This window comes from Astyanax mexicanus, chromosome 21, assembly GCF_023375975.1.
Source record: "Astyanax mexicanus isolate ESR-SI-001 chromosome 21, AstMex3_surface, whole genome shotgun sequence".
Classification (NCBI taxonomy): Eukaryota; Metazoa; Chordata; class Actinopteri; order Characiformes; family Acestrorhamphidae; genus Astyanax; species Astyanax mexicanus.
Genome location: NC_064428.1, coordinates 20922312 through 20946943, shown reverse-complemented (window position 1 = coordinate 20946943; position 24632 = coordinate 20922312). Strand labels below are relative to the sequence as shown.

General features: G+C 38.9%; 3 protein-coding genes across 3 annotated transcripts in view; 2 read left to right on the top strand and 1 right to left on the bottom strand.

Moving 5' to 3' along the window:
• LOC103031957 (ETS-related transcription factor Elf-1) overlaps positions 1-24632 on the top strand; it is a 374649-nt gene that overhangs the window by 175558 nt on the left and 174459 nt on the right. The gene's annotated exons all lie outside the window — the stretch shown is intronic.
• LOC103030906 (E3 ubiquitin-protein ligase Midline-1) overlaps positions 1-24632 on the top strand; it is a 106158-nt gene that overhangs the window by 3493 nt on the left and 78033 nt on the right. The gene's annotated exons all lie outside the window — the stretch shown is intronic.
• Positions 1292-2283, bottom strand: LOC125785759 (fibrous sheath CABYR-binding protein-like). Its single transcript, XM_049469863.1, has 2 exons — positions 1988-2283; positions 1292-1849 (listed from the first exon to the last, which is right to left on the bottom strand). Exons 1-2 carry the CDS (start codon positions 2223-2225, stop codon positions 1317-1319), a joined length of 771 nt encoding a protein of 256 aa, XP_049325820.1. The 5' UTR covers positions 2226-2283; the 3' UTR covers positions 1292-1316.

Here is a 24632-nt window from a genome sequence, read left to right as displayed (position 1 = left end):
CTCTGGAACTAACTAGACCATTTTTTATTTCTGGACCTGGATTACCCACCTTTAGCTACCAAAGAACCATTCTAGGTTCCAAGCTGGCTAAAAGGGCATTGAGAGTAGGTAACACTGGCACCAAAGCAAAAGCTTCTACTTTATACAACTTATTTTGTTGACTATTTATTATTCTGTTTTGTTTACTGCAAAACTGCATAAATTCATATGCCATAGATTTGATAACTTCAATATTGCTTTGCAACAAATGTAACAAAAAATTAGACTTGTGTCCAAACTTTTGACTGGTACTTTATATCATTGCTATATGCAATATTTGTAAGCTGATTGTGCAAAGCTTCAGTCTACAGTTGGTTGGTAAAGCATGTAGTAAGGACAGGTATGATGTTGTCTGTGTGAGTCTGTCTGCAAAATATTTTTATAACATCCCTCAGAATCTCTGAAGACTTTTTAAAGCACAATTTTAGTTCTTATAGTCATCTAATCATCAGGGGTTTAGTGCAGTATAGACCCCTGTAGTACGGCCTGGGTTTCTGTTTATAAGGTAATTTTTCCCCTTTCATTACTTTTACTTTTATACTTTAAGTAGTTTTAAAAGCTGTACTTAAGTAAAAGGTACCTCAACTCCTACAGAAGTATTTTTAAACCCCAGTATCTATACTTCTACTTCAGTAATGAATGTGAACACTTTTGACACCGTTACCAGCGAGCTGGAAATCACTATAGGAAATAGGAAATCTATAGGAAATCCACCATCAGAAAGCCTGTGACTGTTTTAAATTCGTTTTTTTTATTAGTTAATCTTTTTCTTATTATTTATTTTTTTACATGTATTTAATTTGTTTTTATTTATTTATTATTATTTATATTTACATCTGTATGTTCTTAGTTCATTATTATTCATTCAGTCATTTCTTATCATTCTTTTCATTTTATTTTACCTTTACTATTACCTTTTTTATTATTTTTAGTTTTAGATTTTATAAATTCTTTATATTTCATTTATATAATTTTATTTTTTTCATTCACCTTTTTATTTACTTTTTATATGTTATACATTCTTTACCTTTTATGTGTTCATTTTGTTTTTTATGTTTTTTTTATGTTGATTTATTTATTTATTTTACAATTTTATTCCTTATTATTTCTAATTTCTTATTATATGTATTAAATAACCTATATACATATTACCAATATAAATAACTTAATCGATTTTAATAGATTCAAACAAAAGTGCTTTGTTAATACAAAAAAAGAAAGTCACATGACTCCAGAGCTGATATATATATATATATATTTGGCTTTTATTTGGTAAGTTAATACCAATCATCCATTACTGTGTCCCATGCCACCTGGGAAAGGCTCTCCCTTGTGTTCTCATACTTTTTATCCCTTGTGAAAAAGGGCTTCACAGTCACGGAGGTGGAAAGGACCCGTGGTTGTGTCCTTCGTCCCAGAAAGGAGGCTGGTATGTCTTTGTGGATTACTGGCTCCTCAAGCAGCCTTTTCCCCTCACTGCTCCAGGCTGGCTGACTGTCGTCCACACTGTCCTGAAGGGGGAGCTCCTCTGGGCTTGAGACAGGTGCTGCAGTCGAGATGGGAAGTGAAATACTCCCAGTCTCAGACTGAGCACACTGTCTATCTTCAATAGAGGAAGACAGGTCATCTACGACACTCAGCTCTGGAAGCTCTACAGCAGTCACTGGAGTGTCTTCAGCCTGAGGATCCTCTATTGTGGTGATTGGCTCCTCAAGCAGCCTTTTCCCCTCACTGCTCCAGGCTGGCTGACTGTCGTCCACACTGGCCTGCAGGGGGAGCTCCTCTGGGCTTGACTGAGCACACTGTCCATCTTCAGAAGAAGAAGAAAGGTCATCAATTACTTTGAGCTCTGAAAGCTCTATAGCAGAAACTGGAGTGTCTTCAGCCTGAGGATCCTCTATGATGATGATTGGGTCCTCAAGCTGTTTTTACTGCTCACTGCTCTTACCTGGCTGGCTGTCTTCCACACTGTCCTGAAGGGGGAGCTCCTCTGAGCTTGAGAGAGGTGCTCTAGTCTCAGACTGAGCACACTGCTCTTCTCCACTAGAGGAAGAAAGCTCATCCTCCTTCTCCTCACTGTCCTGGCTGGTACCTGGAGTTTTCTTCCGGGAGCTATACCACCACCAGCAGCAGCCGGCGACGGCCAGCACACCCGGAACGATTAACGCTTTCAGCATCTGCACCATGTCTAGTTGTCTGTAGCTATGGGTAGCACTATACTTTCGAACTGCTCTCTCCAACACCGAACACCCAACAGACCAAAAACTCCAGCACACAGCTATTTATACCCATCGGAATGCTGTAGCTTCGGAATCACACTCAGCCAATCGAATTGCTGATGACATCACAGTGATGACATCACACTCGTACGAACATTCTACAGCAGTGCAGCCTACGTACCCAGTAATATTGTGTCTTAACACAATATAATATAAACAAACAAAATCAATCCCCATTCAAGCCTGATTTAAGTACGTATACTATATATATATATATATATATATATATATATATATATATATATATATATATATATATATATATATGTATATGTATAGGAAGTACACATAAATAAATAGTCGTGAAAATAAAGAAAACGCATTGAAAAAGAGAAGGTGTGTCCAAATTTTTGGCCTGTACTATATATATATATATATATATATATATATATATATATATATATATATATATATATATATATATATATATATATATATACATTTTAAGTACAGAAAAGGCTGAGCAGTTTTCATCTGGGTAGTAACCCCTAGTGAAAAAAGGTAGATTAAAGTACACTAAGCATTATTATGCTATACTGCACTAAAGTGATCTTGTAGCCACATTATTAGATTATTAATCAATGTATTTAAAGAATAATAAAATGTTACAACTTTTTTGTACTTATTATACTTTAATTGTACAAAAATAGTACAAAAGTCCTACTTAAATTGTGCCAAGTGTTCTTAACTGTATTAAAATGGAACTATTTTAAATATACTTAAGTGACGTTTAAACATACTACTTCATGTTTGTAACCCCATATTTTAAATATGCTCACAGTAAAATTATAATACATTTAATGACTATTACAACTGTATCACTGGTATACACAGCGTATATTGGAAATGTACTAAGAATTGATGTTAAATATATGCGATCTATTAACATTCGAGTACAAATATGCTTCTTGTTTCTGTCTTTTGTAAGTAGCACACTTCAGGTATATTTCGTTGGGTATAAAAATATTTTTAATATATATTGTACAATTTTTTTTAGCAAGTTTTAATTTACTTACATTTTTTTAAATTAGTAGTAGTGATTTAATTTACTTTCTAAAAAGTTACATGGCACATTGTACGTTAAGTGAATTACCGTAACTGTTGTTTTTAACACACTTTGCTAAATATATACAAAAGTATGTTTGGAAATAAGGATTTTAGAAGTTGTCACATATAGGCCTGGGGATTCTCCTCCCAACCACCAGAGGTCACTCTCACCAGAATACTGAATGTGGTTCTGCATTAGGCGGCCATTTTGTCTTTGTCCTTGAGCCTTTATAAGGGCAAGCTTGTGTGTGATTCTTTGCAAGGTCTTGTATGTATCTCAGTTAATGTTTGCTGCAAGTCTGAGCCTGGATTTTGTTTATATTTATCTGATCTATCGTGTTTCTGAACTTTTGGACTGTGTTTTGGATTTTTGCCTTTGGATTACCCGCTTTTGTACTTTTGCTGTGTGTTATATTAAACCTGCACTTGGATCCTATAAACCTGGTCTGCTGGGTCTTTCATGACAGAAGACCTTGCCTCTCATGGATCCAGCAGGTTTAGAAGAGCAACTAGCCCGCCAGGAACAAAGACTTGATGAACTGGTTCAGCTAGTTCAAGCTGCTCTACGACCATCTCCACCTACTGAACAACTGGACTCTACAGCCAGCAATGATCCAAGCCAACTTTCATCTGCCTCTAACCCCCCTATTGCTGATCCTGGATCCTCTACTGTTTTTATTGCGGTTCCTGAAAGGTATGATGGCTCTCCTGATCATTGCAAAGGCTTTCTAATGCAGTGCACTCTTTATATAAACCACCATCCAGCCCAGTTCCAGTCTGAGGTTGACAAGATACATTTTGTGCTTTCTCTACTAACTGGAAGAGCTAAGGAGTGGGCCACTGCTCTATGGACTAACAATAGTGATGTGTTGCATTCAGAAAGTCGTTTTTATGCTCTTTTTAAATCAGTTTTTGATCATCCTGCTGCTGGACGTGATGTTGGATCACTTCTTTGTGATTTAAAGCAGGGGTCTAAATCTGCTGCAGAGTACGCTCTCGAATTCAGAACTTTAGCTGCTGGTAGTGGCTGGAGTGAGCCAGCCTTGCTGACCATGTACCGCAGAGGATTGCGCCGAGATCTTCAGGCCGAGTTGGTGTGTCGGGGAGACGCCATGTCATTGGACCAGTTTATCCAGACGTCTATTGCCCTGGACAGTCTTCTGTGTGAAAGAAGAAGACTCCGAAATACTCAAATGGTATACCCATTTCCTGTACCCTCTAGTTCAGAGCCTGAGCCCATGCAAATTGGAAGGGCTCACCTGTCCTTAGAGGAACGGCAGCGGAGACTGCGAGACCGGCTTTGTCTGTACTGTGGCCAAGCAGGCCATATGCGTTCTTCCTGCCCTGTACGTCCCAGCTCTGCTGGGACGTCAGAGGTGAGTGAAAAAATTTCTTGCCTATTTGAAAACAAACAAATGCTATTACGTGTCAGTGTTTGGTGGTGTTCAGAATCTTTTTCTCTTTCAGCGCTAGTCGATTCTGGAGCAGCTGGTAATTTCATGGACATTGGACTGGCTCGAAAACTTCAGATTCCACTCAACACCTGTCACACTCCTCTGAGGATCAAGGCCCTGGATGGACGTCCACTGGGTGATGGCTCAGTCACCAAAACTACAACAAACCTGAAACTCAAAGTAGGTCTGTTCCATGAGGAAACTCTAACCTTTTTTGCCATAGACTCTCCTGACCATCCCATCATACTAGGCTTCCCCTGGCTTTCCAAACATGACCCCTCAATCTCCTGGAGAAACTGTGACATTGTAAAATGGAGCGACTTTTGTTTAGCTAATTGTTTATCTCTACCTTGTTTTTCCACAAAAATTGAAAGCCCTCATGTTGACACCACAGACTCCATTCCCCCTGAGTATCTTGATCTAGCAGAGGTATTTAGTAAGAGTAAGGCCTCTCAATTACCCCCACATAGACCATGGGACTGTGCTATAGAGCTTCTGCCAGACACCTGCCCACCAAAAAGCAGGATATATCCCCTCTCTCAGCCAGAGACGATAGCTCTAGAAAGTTACATTGACGAAGCTCTTAAGTTGGGCTATATCAGGCCATCCACTTCTCCTGCAGCTGCAGGTTTTTTCTTTGTAGAAAAGAAAGATGGTGGATTAAGGCCTTGCATTGACTATAGAGGCCTAAATGCTGTAACAGTTAAGTACCGTTATCCTCTCCCTTTGGTGCCAGCAGCCCTTGAGCAGTTACGTCATGCCAAAATTTTCACCAAGTTAGATTTGCGCAGCGCCTACAATTTAATACGTATACGCAAGGGGGACGAATGGAAAACAGCTTTTATCACCACAAGAGGTCATTATGAGTATCTAGTTATGCCATATGGTCTCTCGGGCGCCCCCTCAGTTTTTCAGGCTTTTGTTAATGAGGTTTTGAGGGACATGATTGATCGATGGGTCATTATATATATCGATGACATCTTAATCTACTCCGCTACCCTGTCTGAACACATCAATCACGTCAAGCAAGTTCTGCAAAGGCTCCTGCAACATAGCTTGTTTGTCAAGGCAGAAAAATGTGAATTTCACAAGGACCAGATTTCTTTCCTTGGATATAACATTGATGCCAATGGTGTAAGCATGGATCAAACGAAGGTCAGTGCAGTAATCGACTGGCCTCAACCTAAAAATGTCAAGGAATTGCAGCGTTTTTTGGGGTTTTCAAATTTTTATCGAAGATTTATTCGTGGTTTCAGTTCTGTTGCAGCCCCCCTGACGTCTTTGCTGAGAGGACAACAGAAAACTCTGAAGTGGACTGAGGAAGCCTCTGCTGCCTTCACTGCTCTGAAAAAACATTTTGTCTCTGCACCAGTTCTTCGGCACCCAGATCCATCTCTCCCATTCGTGGTCGAAGTGGATGCTTCTGAAACCGGAGTGGGAGCGGTGTTATCTCAACACTCAGGTATGCCACCCAAATTACATCCATGTGCCTTTTTTTCTCGGAAACTAACCCAGGCAGAAAGAAACTATGATGTAGGCAACAGAGAACTGTTATCCATGAAGGCAGCATTTGAGGAATGGCGGCACTGGTTGGAGGGTGCTCAACATCCATTCCTGGTGTTGACGGATCACCGTAATTTGGAATACCTGAAGACAGCCAAACGACTAAATTCACGGCAGGCCAGGTGGGCTTTATTTTTCACTCGCTTTGATTTCACAGTGACATACAGGCCAGGCTCTAAGAATACCAAAGCTGATGCTCTCTCTCGAATCCATGGACCTGAACCCGTCCAGAAAAATGAGAACATTCTTCCCTCCTCCATTGTCATAGCTCCTATACAGTGGGACATTATGGATGAAGTTCTACAGGCACAGCAAACCGACCCCAGTCCAAGCACCTGTCCAGCTGAAAAGACGTACGTCCCTTCCAGTGTGCGCAATCATCTTTTACACTGGATCCACACCACCCCGAGCTCTGGACACCCCGGCATTCAACGTATGACCGATCTGGTAAGCAACAAATTTTGGTGGCCATCTCTGAGGAATGATGTCAAAAATTTTGTCAATGACTGTTCTGTTTGTGCTCAATCTAAATCTCCTAGGCAACTTCCAGCTGGCCATCTGGAACCCTTGCCTATCCCTAACCGACCTTGGTCACATATAGGTATTGACTTTATTACGGATCTGCCAGCCTCTCAGGGTTTTACTACCATTTTGGTTATCATTGATAGATTTTCTAAAGCATGTCGCCTTGTTCCTATGACCAAATTACCTACTGCTTGGCAAACAGCTGAGGCCCTTTTTCAGTATGTATTCCGTTACTATGGTTTGCCAGAGGACATTGTCTCTGATCGTGGCACTCAGTTTACGTCTCATGTCTGGAAAGCATTCTGCTCATGTCTCAACATCAATGTCAGCCTGACCTCTGGGTATCATCCTCAAGCTAATGGACAGGTCGAACGCCTCAACCAAGAAATTGGTAGGTTCCTGCGCTCATATTGCAGTAGGTCACAAAATGATTGGAGCCGCTACTTGCCATGGGCCGAATATGCTCAAAACTCCTTAAGACATTCTTCTACTGGTCTAACACCTTTCCAGTGCATTCTAGGTTTCCAGCCACCATTCTTTCCATGGACAGGGGAACCAAGCAATGTGCCGGCAGTTAATGACTGGATGCGGAGAAGTGCACAAACCTGGGAGGAGGCCCATGTCCGCCTACAGAGGGCGGTGCGCCGCCAGAAGTTTCACGCTGACAAACACAGAAGGACAGCTCCCACCTTGTCTCCAGGCCAGATGGTGTGGCTTTCCACCCGGGACCTCAGGCTCAAGCTTCCATCCAAGAAGTTAAGTCCTCGTTTTATAGGTCCATTTAAGGTGTTAAGGCAAATATGCCCTGTATCTTATCGTCTAGACTTGCCAGCTACATATCGCATTTCGCCTACATTCCATGTCTCTCTGTTAAAACCTGTTTCCTCTAACTCCCAGGTCCCCGGGCATGTGTCGGAGCCTCCTCCCCCTCTTGATGTGGAGGGCTCTCCTGCTTACAGTGTGAGGGCGCTCTTGGATTCCAGGCGCCGTGGCCGGCGGATGTTCTATCTGGTGGACTGGGAGGGGTACGGTCCTGAGGAGCGCTCTTGGGTATCCGCTGACGACGTCTTGGATCCGTCTTTGATCACGGATTACCACTTGGCAAACCCAGGTCGTCCTGCTCCCAGGCCCAGAGGTCGACCCCGGCGCCGGGGTGTTTTGGCGTCGGGAGCCGCCCGTCAGGGGGGGGGTTCTGTCACATATAGGCCTGGGGATTCTCCTCCCAACCACCAGAGGTCACTCTCACCAGAATACTGAATGTGGTTCTGCATTAGGCGGCCATTTTGTCTTTGTCCTTGAGCCTTTATAAGGGCAAGCTTGTGTGTGATTCTTTGCAAGGTCTTGTATGTATCTCAGTTAATGTTTGCTGCAAGTCTGAGCCTGGATTTTGTTTATATTTATCTGATCTATCGTGTTTCTGAACTTTTGGACTGTGTTTTGGATTTTTGCCTTTGGATTACCCGCTTTTGTACTTTTGCTGTGTGTTATATTAAACCTGCACTTGGATCCTATAAACCTGGTCTGCTGGGTCTTTCATGACAGAAGTATACTGAATTACATTAAACCAAAAGTGTACTTTGTAGTAGTTTATTTTTGAAAAAATACACTATATTGTACTTTTTTAAAAAGTATGATCAACGTTTACTTTCAAACATTTGATGAAAGCATAATATTAATGTACTTTATATACAATATAATAGTACTTTATATATAATATTAATGTACTTTATATACAATATAATAGTACTTTATATACAATATTAATGTACTTTATATACAATACAATAATGTACTTTATATACAATATTAATGTACTTTATATACAATATAATATTAATGTACTTTATATACAATATAATAGTTCTTTATATACAATATTAATGTACTTTATATACAATATAATAGTTCTTTATATACAATATTAATGTACTTTATATACAATATAATAGTACTTTATATCAAAGTACATGATATAAAAATATATGTTTATACCCAACGGACTATACTAGAAGTGTGCTACCTACAGAAGGCAGGAACAAGAAGCATATTTGTACTCTAATTTAAATAGATCACATATATTTAACATCAATTCTTAGTACATTCTTAATATAACTGGTGTATTATAGTGATACAGTTGTAATACTCGTTAAATGTATTATAATTTTACTGTAAGCATATTGAAAATATGGGGTTACATACATGAAGTAGTATGTTTAAACGTTACTTAAGTATATATTTAAAATAGTTCCATTTAAGTACAGTTGAGTACAGTTTACATAATTTAAGTAGGACTTTTGTTCTATTTTTGTACAATTTAAGTATAATAAGTACTAAAACAGTTATTCCATTTTAGCACTTTTTAAATACACTGATTAATAATGTAATTTGCCAGTAATACTTAGCCCAATGTTTTGAGTGTGCCTCTGGAAAATATTAGTTTAAAGGGCCATGTATCCCTAGCACTTTCTGGTACACCTTGAGCCTAACACAAATAAGGGCACCCTACACCTAAGCGTGCACACTCAAGGCTAAGTGGTAGGGCCAAGGGGTGAAATGAGATCAGGCCTAAATACAAGTCAGCAGTAAAGGAAACTTCATAAATACTGTATTACTACACAGATCACTCTATTCTCTTACTGTTTAAAGGTGCAAAAACTCCTTTAGATCATTTAATAATTAAGAAGGTGTTTTCTTAATTCTAAGACAGAGGTGGAAAAAGTACTGAAAAATTGTAATTAAGTAAAAGTACCTTTACTTTGCTAAAAATCTACTCGAGTAAAAGTAAAAAAGTACAAAATTTAAAATGTACTTTGAGTAAAAGTTACATAGTTACTTTTATTTATTTGATGTAAAAAAGTACAACAAATCATAAATTAAATCGTATTAAATGAACTATTATTCCACATATTAATTTGGATCTTTCAGGCAGTATTTGTTCAGACCACCGCATAAAACATTTTCAAGAACAAGTAGCATAGATTTCTATGATCCATTTTTTTTCTTTACTGTTAAAAAGTTATGGTAATATAGGTGACTGTAAACTGTATTTTTACAGTTTTACAGTTACATTATTATTTTTTAACTTGCCATTGCAATGCTTTAACTGCTATTTACATGTTTTTAAACATTTAAGCAGATTGTTTAATGTTCCCAATAAAAACTTAAGGAATTATCATTAAAAACATGAAATCATACAAAAAAAAAAAAAACACTGTTGGTCGGCGCATGCACAATGCCGTAAAGAAGCACATATCGATGGGTAGCATAACTCGACAGAACACCGGTTCCTCCGAGCACAGCTTATTCACACAGCGTCTCTCCCGCAAACCATAAGGGAACATAAACACAGCGAACATTATGAGGCATTTCTCTCACCCCCAAGACTTTCGGAAAGGTAAACTCTATTTGTGGACGCAGGTTAAGCACGTAATGTAGCGCAGCTCAACTAACTAACTTGTTAGCTAACCTTGGCAGTTTTGTACGTCTCCAGTTTAGTTCAGCGTTGTTTAATGTCTAAAATGGATCTATGTAACGTTAATCCATGATCAATAGCTAAGATATTTAGGTTATATTTGCATCAATCGCCTGTTAAAACTGCGCAGACAGACGCATTTCATACAGCTTTCAGTGCATTTGATATACTATTAATGTAGGCGTTAATACACGTTAGTAGATTAATTAACATACAGGAAAACAAACACCTTTCTGCTCCATTAACCTTCACTGTTTTTCAGAAAACCATAAAATCAGAATTCTGTTAAAGAATTAGCTTGGGTTGTACAATTTTTAATAAAGGGATTATTGTACTGGATATTTTACTAAATACAGAAGATTGTATAATCTGTGTAGCTGCATATGAACGGAGATTACTGGTCTTTGTAAAGTAAATCCACAGCTAACCAGTGAATTTAGAATATACATATACTATACTCATCACCACATGCTTTCTCAGGTTTGATGTGAAAGTTTTGAAAGCTGTCCGGCAGGGCAGGCACATTTTGTATTGCGTGAGGTCGTTATTGCCTCGTTATTCCACGCCCGAGCATCCGTGCACCGCAATTTATTTATTTATTTATTTTTTTTTTATTTATTCAGACATTTTTTTCCCCCCAGCATTTTATTTTTTACTCAGTAACGGGGAGTTTTCCAATGTAGTGAAGTAAATCACTTGTGTCAAAATGTACTTGAGTAAAAGTAAATTTAGTTATTTTAAAAACTACTTTGAAAATTACAAATTACTCATAAAATCTACTCATTTAAAGCAACGTGAGTAAATGTAATTTGTTACTTTCCACCTCTGCTTGTGACATCTTAGGGCTGTGTGCTATCAAACTCATGCTTAAGTCAGAATCGATGTGAAGTGACAGGCTGACCTTGTTCTCAGAGCTAAGCTGGGACTGATGACAGGTCATGCTGTTGCAGCAGATAGCAACATGATCATTTATCAAGATGACATCCTCAAGGGTAAAATTTACTTCACAAGATGACAGCAGCAGCAGCAGCAGCAGGGAAAGAAGCTGAGAGATATGTCTAAGCATTAGAAAAAAAAACACTTCCTTCTTAAAAATAACCCATATAATCTACTGAATCTACTCACCTCTGTAAGGGAATGACTACACACTGATGGAGGGAGGGATGGGGTACAGGGTTATTACACAAATAAATAATGGCAGGAGCCAGTAGAAAAGATCTTAGAGAAAAGTATTAGTCTGTAGAATGCAGTGTGCATGTATTCAGTTATTTTAAGCAACATTCACAAACCAGGCTGAAGTGATCACAGATCAGATTTATTCAGAGCAAATTTGGGAAAATTACGAGTTTCTTTGATTTTACCAAATTAAAACCTCTGGAATATAATCAAGAGGAAGATGGATGGTCACAAGCCAATCAATATGAACTGCTAGAATTTTTGCACCAGGAGTGCAGGCATAAAGTTATCCAAAAGCAGTGTGAAAGACTGGTGGAGGAGAACATGATGCCAACATGCATGAAAACTCTGATTAAAAACCAGGGTTATTCCACCAAATATTGATTTCTGAACTTTTTAAACGTTATTAATAGAACACCTACGTAGAAAGGGCAACAATGACCTGTTGTTGCCAAATAGTGAACCCACAGCCCGCTATATTGTTGCCCTTCCTACGTGTGTGTTATAACTTATTATTAATTAATTTTTAAGGCATTAACCATTAATAAACTAATTGTGAACCATTTATAAACCCTTTATAAAGGTAGCCTTATTTTAAAGTGGTACCAACATTTCTCAATATGTTTTAAATACAATTAAGTATATATATTTTTTTTCACCAGGAGTTGTGCTCTTATAGTGTACATTTGGGATTGACAACCACAAATCTACAGGTTTAGCCATATGCCTTACATGCTACAGCCCAACACCAGCGCCAGATCACTCTGGTTGGATCCCAAGTCTTCTTCCCAGCACGATTCTGGCTTGTGCGTCCAGCACGCTCTCTGATCTATTCACAGAGAAGCAGTCCTCCTCATTCCAAAATGAAAGCGTCTCTTGTCCTACTGCTATGGCTACCCCGGGCTTGGCAGCCTCTCTCCACCCTCCTTCACAATATTGCTGCATTCCCCACATCAGTCAAGAGCAGAGTCTACAAAGAAAGTGGAAAGTAATTTGTTTACCGAGGCTTTTCCCTCACTAGGGATTTCTCCAGACTATTGAAGGGATCTTGAGTGCTCTCCAGTGTCAGAGCCCGCAACGAGGACCGAGAGTGACGGCTCCAATTCAGCCGTACCGTCAGGCCAACGTGACAGTGTGGCATCCATTCATCCCGTCCTGTCAGCCTCTTTGTTGTTTTTCTTTGCAGGGTCGGGGGGGTGTTGGGAACTGCGAGATGAACTGCTATCTTTTCACTCGCATCATTTCAGCTGGCACGCCAGGCTTTGATAGACTTCACACACAATGAGGAACTGACCCTAGTGCCCGTCAGTGGATAGAGAGCATGCTGTGTCATTTATTAGAGTGCTTTCATACGGGCTACGTAGAACGGAGAAGGCTTCTTGGTAACAGTCCATCTGAGGGTCTTCATAACCGAGCCATAAATAAACATTGAAAGATGCATTTATGAAGAAATACTTGAATATTATATCATATTATATACAGCACTGGAAAAAATGAAGAGACCACTTCAGTTTCTGAATCAGTTTCTCTGATTTTGCTTTTTATAGGTATATGTTTGAGTAAAATGAACATTGTTGTTTGATTCTCTAAACTACGGACAACATTTCTCCCAACTTCCAAATAAAAAAATAGTAATTTACAGCATTTATTTGCAGAAAATGAGAAATGACTGAAATAACAACAACAACAAAAAAAAGATGCAGAGCTTTCAGACCTCAAATAATAATGCAAAGAAAACAAGTTCATACTCATAAAGAGTTCAGAAATCATCTATATTTGGTGGAATAATCCTGGTTTTTTATCACAGTTTTCAGGCATCTTGGCATGTTCTCCCCCACAAGTCTTACACACTGCTTTTGGATAACTTGGATTCTCATTTGTGCTATCAGACAGATACTGTGGTTGTGAAAATGATGTTAATCTAATATCTAAGGATATTGCTGCCACCACTAAAATCAGGTTAAGAACTGGCTAGCACATTATTAAAAAGTGGAAGTACAGTGGGAAACACCATCTTCGAGGAAGAATGTGGAATGAGGAAAAACATCTTGAATGATGGTGATCGGTGATCACTTAAACAATTGGTGAAATTATTAGAAATCACAGAAACACAATACTAGGGAACTCAGGAAAAGGTTTAATAGTGAAAGTAAGAGCATTTCCACATACACAATGCAAAAGGCACTCAAAGACTAATCAGCAAAAACGGCTTCTATTTGCTAGCAAGCTTAAAGATTGGACTCTGGAGCAGTTGAAAAGTCATTTGATAAGTTTGATGAGTCCAGATTTACCCTGTTCCAGCATGATGGGTGTACCAGGGGAAAAAAAAGGATAAAAAGTCGGCTGAAGTGATGCACCCATCATGCCTAATGCCTACTGTACAAGCCTGTGGGGGCAGTGCTATTATCTGGGGTTACTGCAGTTGGTCAGGTCTAGGTTCAGCAACATGACAATATTTCTCGTCAGGCTTAAACCTGTCTCGTGTGAAAAAACAGTTTAGTGTGGACTTTTTTAAGAGGGATCTGGCAACCCAGTAGCGATAGCAGCGAGTATGGTGGCTGAGCAGTGAGAGCAGCTCTCAGCAGAAGAGGAAAATTCGAGCATTTGCATAGAAGATGCTTCTGCTACTTTTAAGTTGTATGTCTGGCTGCATTTTGGCTCCAGTGGAAACAATAAACGGTAACAGAGTGACCAACAAGATACAAACCATATATAAATACTGTAAGTAAATCCTACACGTGACTGTTTCATAGGCAGTTGTACTAATCACTTAGCTCTGTACTGCATTTAGAAAAATGTTCTGTCTCTGTTTGCACTTCAAGTCTTAATATGACTGGTTATGATTATGCATAGTTAAATTACAAGAGATTTAGGAGAAAAAAAACACAAACCATAGGCTTAATATGACTGGTTGTGGTTTGCACTATATAAGACCTAGAAAAGTTTTATTTTAATTTTTTATTCTTATTTCTATTTCTTATAAAATCAATGTGTGAGAGAAACCAGTCTGTTAAGTGTGCGTTATATGATTTTGTCAAATAAAACGAAAAAAAATAAAAAGCCATTTTTTCATTTTTGACGTTTTCTTTAAAATTTTATTTTTAAATCTCGTCTCGTCTCGTTCTCGTGAAGCCAGTATCGTGTCTCGTCTCGTCTCGTGATATAAGTGTCTCATCACACCCCTAGTGCCCAAAGAATGAGGTCAGCTGACCACTATACTTAATACACTGAATACTGAAGGACCAGGTTATTCCATCAGTGGATGATATTTTCTTCCCTAATAGCGAGGGCTTATTCCAAAAGGATAATGCCAGGATTCATGGGGGGCAGACTGAGGAAGAGTTCAGTTGAAGGTTCAGGGAGCATGAGCATAATTTTTACAAATGGATTGTTTAAATCCAGACCTGAACCCCATTGAGATTTTGGTACCATTTTAAAATAAGACTACCTTTATAAAGGGTTTATAATTGGTTTACAATTAGTTTATTAATGGTTACTTATTAGGTTGTAAATGCCTTAAAAATATATTAATAATCAGTTATAACACATCAACAAAAAAAAAAAAATCAACAATGACCTGTTGTTTGCCAAATAGTGAACCCACAGCTATCTATATTGTTGCCCTTTCTACGTATGTGTTATAACTGATTATTAATGATTTTTAAGGCATTTACAACCTAATTAGTAACCATTAATAAACTAATTGTAAACCATTTGTAAACTCTTTATAAAATTAGTTTTATTTTAAAGTGGTACCGAGATTTTTTTTTTTTGGAATGTGCTGGAGAAGACTTAAAGTGTATTAGAGTGTGTAACCTTTATTTATCAAGGGGTTTATAATTGCATTATTCAATGGTTATGAATGTGTTATATAGGTAGGTAGCCTTTAAATTAAGTGTTACTGAGTTTTTGTGTTATCTGAGGATCTAAGGAATGCTTCTCCGGCTGGACTGCATGATCCTCAGCCAACTCTTTGGTGCAGAGAAATCAAAATACTTATTTTATTATTGATATTATTTTCACATCAGTCACATCTGATATTCTTTCTTTTGGAATTTGTATATGACTATAAATCCATATACAATAACAGCTGTACAGAGACTGTATGAAGTATATTAATATAATTTACCTTGGCACAAGGAAGTTAGGTCTTTTTAGAGCTTTCGACTGCACTGTTGTCAATGGTCTAGCCTTATGCAGTATATGTATATCAGTGCTAATAAATGCATTAAACAATGTGCTTCTAATTAAAAGTAACGTCAGCATCAATCTCCAGCACTCCATATCTTCAGTCTGCCATGCTTAGCCTTCGCCGTGACTCCCTGTGTGAAGCTCTGTTTTAATGTGGGATCCAACACAAGCAGACACGAGCCATGATTGTGCCCTGCCAATATTTGTCTCCTGATAAATCATGCACTAACTGGATGTTACGTTGGTGCATCCAATTCTTTGACATGTTGTCCAACTGCAGTCAGGCAGAGGCCCATTAGGCAGATGTCCTCGAAACAGATGGTCAGTTAAGCCTATCCTTCTGCTCTGTCTGCTAGGGATCAAGTGGACCCGTAGAGATTCATATGGGAAATGAAAATGATACAGTAAGTGGAAGGCTTGCTGGAGAGAGATATCGAATCTGAGGCAGAAAGAGAGAGAGAGAGAGAGAGAGACAGAGAAGTGGTTTTATCATGAAACCTAAGATAAGTACACTCACTTTACTCTCACGTCTCAAGAGATGAAGAACTGTAATACATGACAAACGAGTGCACGAAAAATTGGGATAAAGAGACAAAGAGAAATCACTCTCATACAAATTTGCAGTTAGTTGTTTTTTTAAGTATTTTAAAATATCTTTGTTTAAATATCAAATCTCAAATCATGCGGTCTAAAGCACTGGCACTATGATCTGGTGAGCTATGAGCTAGTTCGGATCCCAGTCATGCAGCTTGCCATCAGCTGCCGGAGCCCTGAGAGAGCACAATTGGCCTTGCTCTGTCTGGGTGGGTAGATGGTGCTCTTTTTCCTCATCACTTCTAGGGTGATGTCGATCAGCACAAGGCTGCATCTGTGAGCTGATGTATCGGAACAGAGTCGCTGCGCTTTCCTCCGAGTGCACTGTGATGCTTCTTGGAAAAACAGTTGGAAAAGAGGCTGTGGCTGACTTCACATGTATCAAAGGAGGCATGTGTTAGTCTTTACTTTCTTTGTGTTGTGGTATCACTAGTAATGAGGGATATACAGCTGAATAGCAGCTAAATGGGTGGGATAATTGGCCTTAAATTAAACTGGGAGAGAAATGGTAAGGAAAAAATATTTGCTTTGACTATTCTAGTAGATTGCAGAAAGTATGAACCCTCATGTTTTATTTCATGCTATCTTACACCCTGCTAAGCATCTATTTTCATGCTTTGCACCTGCATTGTTTAAATAGCAACGGTATGCATGAATACATCTACGCTGATGACCATGGTGGCCAGAAAAGGAGGAGTGTTCAGGAAAATTTCTGGCATATTGGAGGTGTATCTTACAGTGAAGAACACAGGTCCTTCAATGACTGTAAACAACCTAGACAGACGTTGAGTTAAACGTTCATTGCTATCTTGGCACTGAATTTTCAACAAAGGCACTGCCCAATGCACATACATATCAACACACAGCAGTGCACAAACCCACACTGACTTGCCATAAATCAAGGCTTGACTGCTTGCCTATAGATCGCTAAAAAAGGCCTGGTATCTAGAAGATTCATGGTGCATCACAGAAGTGATGGTACATTTTGTCTTTGCTGCAGAGCTCACTGTGTTCGTTTCTTCTGTGAAAGATCTGGAATACTGATTCTACTGACTACAATACGCTGTGTTTTCACTGTGTCATGGCACGTCCCTGATGCTTTTCGACACCACTACTGGGCATGGTTAACATAACATTTCTGCACAGTTTTTGCACAGTAAAGTTTTAAATGCCATTTGTGAATGGAACTCTACTGTTGTATGGCTTGACAAAGGTTTGCCAAAGTATTCCCTTACCCATGGGTTTCTATTAGCTGTTGATGAATGACGGTTCTTAATGCAGTGCTATCTAAGATGATCATCATTAGTATTATTAGTAGTTATATTATTATTTACTAGCTCTAAGTAATTGCCCCTGTCTCAACTTCTTAAGAATGGGTTGCAGACATATGGAATATCCTGGGTTCATTCTGTCTACAATAAAATAAAAGTCAATGTAATGTTTTGTATTTTCCTTACTGTCAACATTTTTGTTTTGTATTTGCAGTGGCTTGCTCATGTATTCATACACCTTAAACTTTTTTTTACATTTTCTCACTTTACAACCACAAACTTAAATGTATTATATTGAGATCTTTTTTTTTTTTCATTTTTATCCACATTACAAGCAATAATGTACATTACAATATTGAAGAACAAACAAAAAAGATGAGGGTGATTGTGTATGCCACCCTTGAACTCCCCCCCCCCTCCCCAAGGCACCCCTCCCCAAGGCACCCCTCCCCAATGGCCAGTTAATCAAAAACAATGTGATATTTATTCAGAAATTAAACAAAAAGTTCAGAGCAGTGCTATAAACATCTCAGCAGCATTCTTCCAAGCCATTAGTGTCCTTAGCGCCATGAATGCGGGCATATACTGAGGTTTTAAGTGATAAACCAACACAAAGTAGTACATCTAGTGACTGAGATCTTTGCAAATTCTTCTTTGCAAAACAGATCAAGCTCAGCCAGGTTAGCCAGGTTGGATGGAGAGCCTCTTTGAACAGCAATTTTTATATCTTGATACAGAAGCTCAATGGGATTTAGGTCAGGACTTTGACTGGACCATTTAAACAAATGAATATTCTTTGATCTAAACCATTCTACTGGCACAACCATTCTGGCTGTATGTTTAGGGTCATCGTCTTGCTGGAAGGTGAATCTCCTTCCCAGTCTCAAGTCTTTTGCAGCCTCCAACTGTTTTTTTTTTCAGGATTGCCCTGTTTTTATCTTCATCCATCTTCTCATCAACTTTGACCAGCTTCCCTGTTACTGCTGAAGAAAAGCATCCCTACAGCATGATGCTGTTTGTTTTCTAACAAACCACTGAGGGCTTCGCAGTCTGGGTGGGTAGATGGTGCTCTTTTGCCTCATCGCTCCTAGGGTGATGTCGATCATCACAAGGCGTCTGTGAGCTGATGTATCAGAACCGAGTCGCTGCGCTTTCCTCCGAGCGCTCTCTGATGCTACTCGGCAATGACTTCACAAATATGTGCTACTTTGTGTTCGTTTATCATTTAAAATCTTAGTCAAAAACATTTAAGTTTTGGTAGTAAGAGGTTAAAAAAATGTGAAAAAGTTCAAGGGGTAGGAATACTTTTTGTTTTTCAAGCTACTGTTTTCAGGCTATGTTAAAGTCATTATGAGTTCCTCTAAACAATAAACCTCCTCAAAACAAGCAGCCAAATACCTTTCAGTTTAGTCTATCCTAACACAGTATCCTTCAGAGTCTAATTGAATCATTTATGCAGCTGGTAATCAATCCATGTTTCTTAATTTGTTTTTCAATAGCGGTTACAACGTAATTTCAATGCAGCCGCATGCTCTATTCACACCCCATTGGAATGCCATTATACACCAGGAGCAACAAACTAATCTTGGTTGTGTCACCTTCCCGAGGCCTTTTGATTTGTGCTATTGACTAAGCTTCCGGGGAGTGATGCAGGACCGAGCAACGCTTGTAGACTAACCTCATTGAGATGCTCGACTGAGCTCGTAACAGGAACATGCAATGCATACAGTGTCACTTCTGGTTTGTAAGCGGATCTCTTCTTTGCAGTTGTTGCTCTTTGTGTGGCAGTCTGGCTTTAGATGTTCTCACAAAATTCCCAAAGATCAAATCAGATTTAAAAAGAGTCAAAAAGCTACTTTCTGCCGACCCAGCAGAGCTGAAGGCTGAAGAAAGGCTGCTAGGAATGGATAATGGATAATGTGGCCTCAGTGTGTGACCTAAAGCCACGGATGTGTAATCAGCTTTAGCGTTCTGCTCTCCGCAGGGAAGACCATTCTTTTGTTTCAAAGTCATGGTGAGGGTGCTCTTGACTTTGGGCTGGTGGTTAGTTTGTCGCATGAGTCCTATGTCTATCAGAAATCTAGAAAACAAAGCTAGAAATGCTTGGTTTTGGCCACGTAGGCATTTTGGATCTGCCTTAAAGAGCCACTGAACCCTAAACTATATTTTTTTCCATTATTAGTTGAAACGTGTTCTTTTGAAGTAATGAAACAAACCAGTCCTGCTTAATTTTTTTGGTACCACTTTAAAATAAGACTACCCTCATAAAGTGTTTATAAATGGTTTATAAATTAGGTTATTAACCCTTGTGTGGTGTTCATATTTTTGTTACTCGTTTACTTTGTTACTTGTATTTAATTCAGCAAAATTAAGCAATTCTACATTAAAATGCTTTACACATGCTTGCTTCACCTAAATTGCAAGCAATATAAACAGCTTACATGGTTAATATTTGCCCTTTACCTTTCTTATGTTACATTTCTTTCAAAAAGTGCTACTCTTTTTTTATTCGTTTTTTAATAAAATGTAAAAGGAAATGAATTAAACTCAAGATATGAGTAGAACATTTGTTTAGTTTCAAATTTACAAATGAAGCAATGTTTATTAGCCCTTGGCCAAACAGACTGTATGTATAATATAATTGGGAGGGGGGGGGGGGGTGTACAGTGTGTGTTTATCGAAAATGTGTTTTGATATATGTTTTTCACAAAAAATAAGCCAATGCCAATGAGTTTGAGTTAGGAAAAATATTTTTTTAGTATCATTTGATGAAAAATGAAAACGGGTCCCGCAGACCTGAACACCACACAAGGGTTCAGTATTGTTGATTTGGTTGTAAATGCCTTAAAACTATCAATAAGCAGTTACAAAACATTCATTGAAAAGTTTCCGTAGTCATTTATTTTATAGTAAATATTTAAATATACTTACAAATATATTAATATGACAGGTTTAATGCTGATCGATGAAAAACACAAAGTAAGACCAGTATCTAGAAAGAAAGACCTGAGGTTTGACAGTAGAAATGAGTGTGGAATCAATACTTTACCTTTTTTTAACTCACTGTTGTCATTTCTACCTATGTTGTTATTTACTTTATTTATTTTTTTTATTATTAACTGCTTATTATTGAGTTTTAAAGTATTTGCAGGTAATTTATGCCTCTGCAGCGCCCTCACAGGTTCCGTTGTGCTATAGGCATGGATAATGTTTTCATGTACTTTGATACGCAAAAACACATCACAATCAAAATATGCAAATAGCCTCCCTGCTGATGCCCAACCGTCTGTGTCTCACCGCTATCTGAGGCACACTGCTGCTTCTGCAGCTCAGCCAATCAGCTCTCCCTCCCGCCTTGCCTCTAAAGTATATTCACAAGCCAAAGATCATGGGATAGCAGTATGAAAATTGATTACCAAATGACGGCTTGGGTATGCTCGCACCTGTGTAGGTTTTGAGGTCTTATCTTGTGAGTGAGGTGGAACATAGGCCAGCATTGCTCATGGCAAGGTTATGTGAAATATAAGAGTTGGAGGGAGGCCTGACAGTGTGTGTAAAATATAATACATTTTTGAGGTTGTACCATAGTCTTCCTAGTCTGTACACATACAGCATTACTGCCCACAGTGGACAGCACAGTGGGTGGAATGATTGGGACCGGTGGCATCTGTCTAAAACTGTCCATGAACAGACCATCCATCCATATTCAGTGCAGGAGACCCCACGTCATATCCTGCAGGTCAGTGTAATGTTCTTTAGCTTTCATGGAACGTGACATTAAAACAGTTCCAGTCCCATGACATGTGGCATGTCAGTGTGTACTGAAATACTAAACTTACTCTGTGACTTATGTTATTTTTAATGCTTTAAATTGTGACTTTTTAAAGAGGTGTTTTAAAGAATTGGGAGTGAAATAACAGTCACTCATTTTTTAACACATTAAACAACCCCCTTTTCTTATGCTGCTTATCATTTTTCTGATGTTCTTGATTAACATAACTGCTTTAGCACCATCAAACACAGCCTCGTCCCCACAGGAAACTATACTTTTATCTTTACTTCTTATTTTATCTCGCAAGACAAGGGCAACCTACATCTGAGGGTGATTATCAAGTCCAGAGGAGCCCCGCTCTGAAAGACCATGTGCTATCAATGGCTTCTGATTAGACCATCAAAAACCTCTTTCACCGAAGCCAACCACTAAACTCCCCAAAGAATGACTCTAATGATGTGGTAATTCTCCCCTGCATGGGCCTACCATCAAGTGATTGCCGGTTTAAGATTGTTAAAGGCGCTATTTTAATGGCTCCTGCTGCCTGTAGGTCACTGACTGCTCTTGCTGGCGGCGGATTTTGCTGGAAGGTGGAAGGAAGACGGAGGATTGTGGTGGTGCAGTGTGGAAAGTGGGGGGTGGACAACCTTGCCCTTACAGATCCATCACACTGCAGAGCTTAATCTCCCACAACTGGCTCCAATATTCTGCAGCTTCTGAAGTTCTTGAAAAGTTGGATCAGGTGTTTTAACCCCTTGTACCTTTAAGGGTTAGACCCAATCCTATTTCACCCCTTGCCCCTATCACGTAGCCACGTAGAGATAGGGCTGTCCCAAATCTTGTTGGGATGGGGGGGATTAGGTGCTATATGGACCCTTCAAATATGGGTACTATGTAAGGATGGACCCAAATATTCGGGTTTCAGATATTAGCTCGTTGATTAGGTATTTGGTTTTTAATTTTGGCTTTCGGATATTCGTTTTTTTCCTTTCCTTAGCTCCACCTCGCTCTTGACCGTATGAACCCTGCAAGGGGACATTTTTAAAACAGAGGGCTAAATTCACATTTTGGCAAGATGGCGACAGAAGCAACCAAAGAAACTCACAGATTTAGTATTTTCTTTATTATTAGGATGTACTTTCAATGTATTATGGCCCTTTTCTTCATACAAAGCATAATATTCGCTAGTTGTAATTGTCAGAAGCTAGCAAAAAAAATTATTCCACCTTTACTGGTGCTGCATTTAAGATTTTAACAGATTTTTTTTTTTAAGAAGTTAAAAGTAGCTAACTTTAGTTGACTATTACCAAGGAATTATAGACAAGCAGGGATATCAACCCTTTTCTTAAAGGGTTATCTTAGTTCTAATGGGGAGTATTTTATCTAATGACCCTTGTTATTCATTTCCTTCAAGGGGAAGGTAGACACTTGAAAACAAGGGGAAGTTTTCATTTGGGAGGGCAAATTCTCATCAAAGCAAGATGGCGGCAGAAGCGACCAAAGAAACACAAAAATGTAGCAATTTCTTTATTTTTTGAACGTACTTTTCATGTGTTTTGGCTCTTTCCTTCCACTCAGAAGCTAGCACAATTTTAATTCGACCTTAAATTGTGTATAGGAGTTACTGATGCTGCTGTGTTTAAGGTGGAACAGATTTTTTTTAAAGAAGCTAACAAATAGCTTCTTAAATGAATTAAGGGTGGACACAAGGATGACTGGAGACCACTTGAGACCAAGGGGTAATCATAATACCATAATGTAAAGATGTTAGTTGAAGACTGAACTCAGCAGGTTAAAATCCCTGCAGAAACAAGGTTATATATCCCAGAGGGTAAGAAAACATAAGAAGATACAGCCCCATCTGACACTAGCGCCACACACGATGTCCTACAAGCTGTAATTTATAGTTGTGCACTGCATAAAGGTCACAATTACTACATCTGTTATTTTCCATACAGTATCTGTCCACGCTCTGCTTCTCTGCAATGAGTTTCAAGTATAATGAATGTTACAGTGTCTTAACCGTTCCCATATTTCATTTCTCACCACTAGTCTTAGCCACTGGCTGGGGATATAATGTATTACCATGATATTAGTGGAACATTATGTTTTGGCCAGCGAGCATGGCAGCGGGAAGGTGTAATGAATCAAAAACATCTGAGAGAGAGAGGCCAGAGAATTAAGCACCCCATTACGGGTTTTCCGCATTGGGAGCGCTGACATAGCTGAGGGGAGACAGTGCGCAAGTCTTACTTAAGATTACAGCATTCATTACGCTCTCTCCATCCCAGCAAAGCCAGACTTTCTGAAGAGTGAAGCTCAAGGGCATTGCAGAGCTTGTTGTTCCAGCATTTGTTTTTTGTTTTTTTTAGCATCTCGCTAACCACAGCTCCGCAGGGAGTCATTTCAACTTTTAAACGTGTAGTAGCGCTGGGGTTTTGCTTTGGTGCTCATTGTTTTGTGGCCAGTAGATGCTTTTTAAAGGTGTCCTTCTGCTAAAAGATACTTTTTCTTGTTCTTTCTCTCTGGGTTGTCTAAGGATGCTGCATATGAAACTATTCCTCAACCTCCATTGTCTGCAGTAGATAGTAAACGAAAATATTTTGATAAAAACAAGTGGATCAGGAAAAGCACTGTGTCTACTCCAATCCGTGATTTAGTATTCATGGCCTCGCCTATCTTGACTAGTGACCACCTACAAGCAGAGCTGAAGCCACGCAGCCAGGCACGTCTCGTCAGATAGGAGCTAATAGGAACAGCAGGGCAGTTTGTCCCTGTGTTACTTGTGCAAATAACACATCAGTGTTACATGCTTTGCCCAGTAATTCAGAGCTAAGGAACAAATGGTTAGAATTTGTCTATGGAACACCACCAGCAAAGTACAATTGAGATAGATAGGTGTATGTTTAAAATAGTTCTGTTTACACTAGTTAAAAGTAAAAATCCACCCAGGGATTGTGTTTAAAATGCCTGGGCGGCTCTGCTGGGGCTCAGCCATTTTTACTTTCTGGACTGCTGTGTGTGAGTAACTATAGGTTTACATAGGATCTCTGCTGGATTTTGCATTTTACAGAGACTTTAAGACTAGGTCAGTGGCTGATCTGCACTTAGCAGGGCATTACACATGTTGTATTTTATTTTTAAATGTTTCTAACTGTTGTTCATCCCACTGCCTCGCAGTGCTGTTAGCCAAACAGAGGCGATATGTTTGCATGTATGAATATTCATAAGCAAGAGTAGACATCATAT

What these genes read in the sequence shown, in the direction of transcription:
- LOC125785759 (XM_049469863.1), bottom strand. Translation starts at nt 2,225, where the DNA reads ATGGTGCAGATGCTGAAAGCGTTAATCGTTCCGGGTGTGCTGGCCGTC. An exon ending in TGTGGAAGACAGCCAGCCAG is followed by an intron (nt 1,850 to 1,987) that starts GTAAGAGCAGTG and finishes CTTCTTCTGAAG; the next exon opens with ATGGACAGTGTGCTCAGTCA.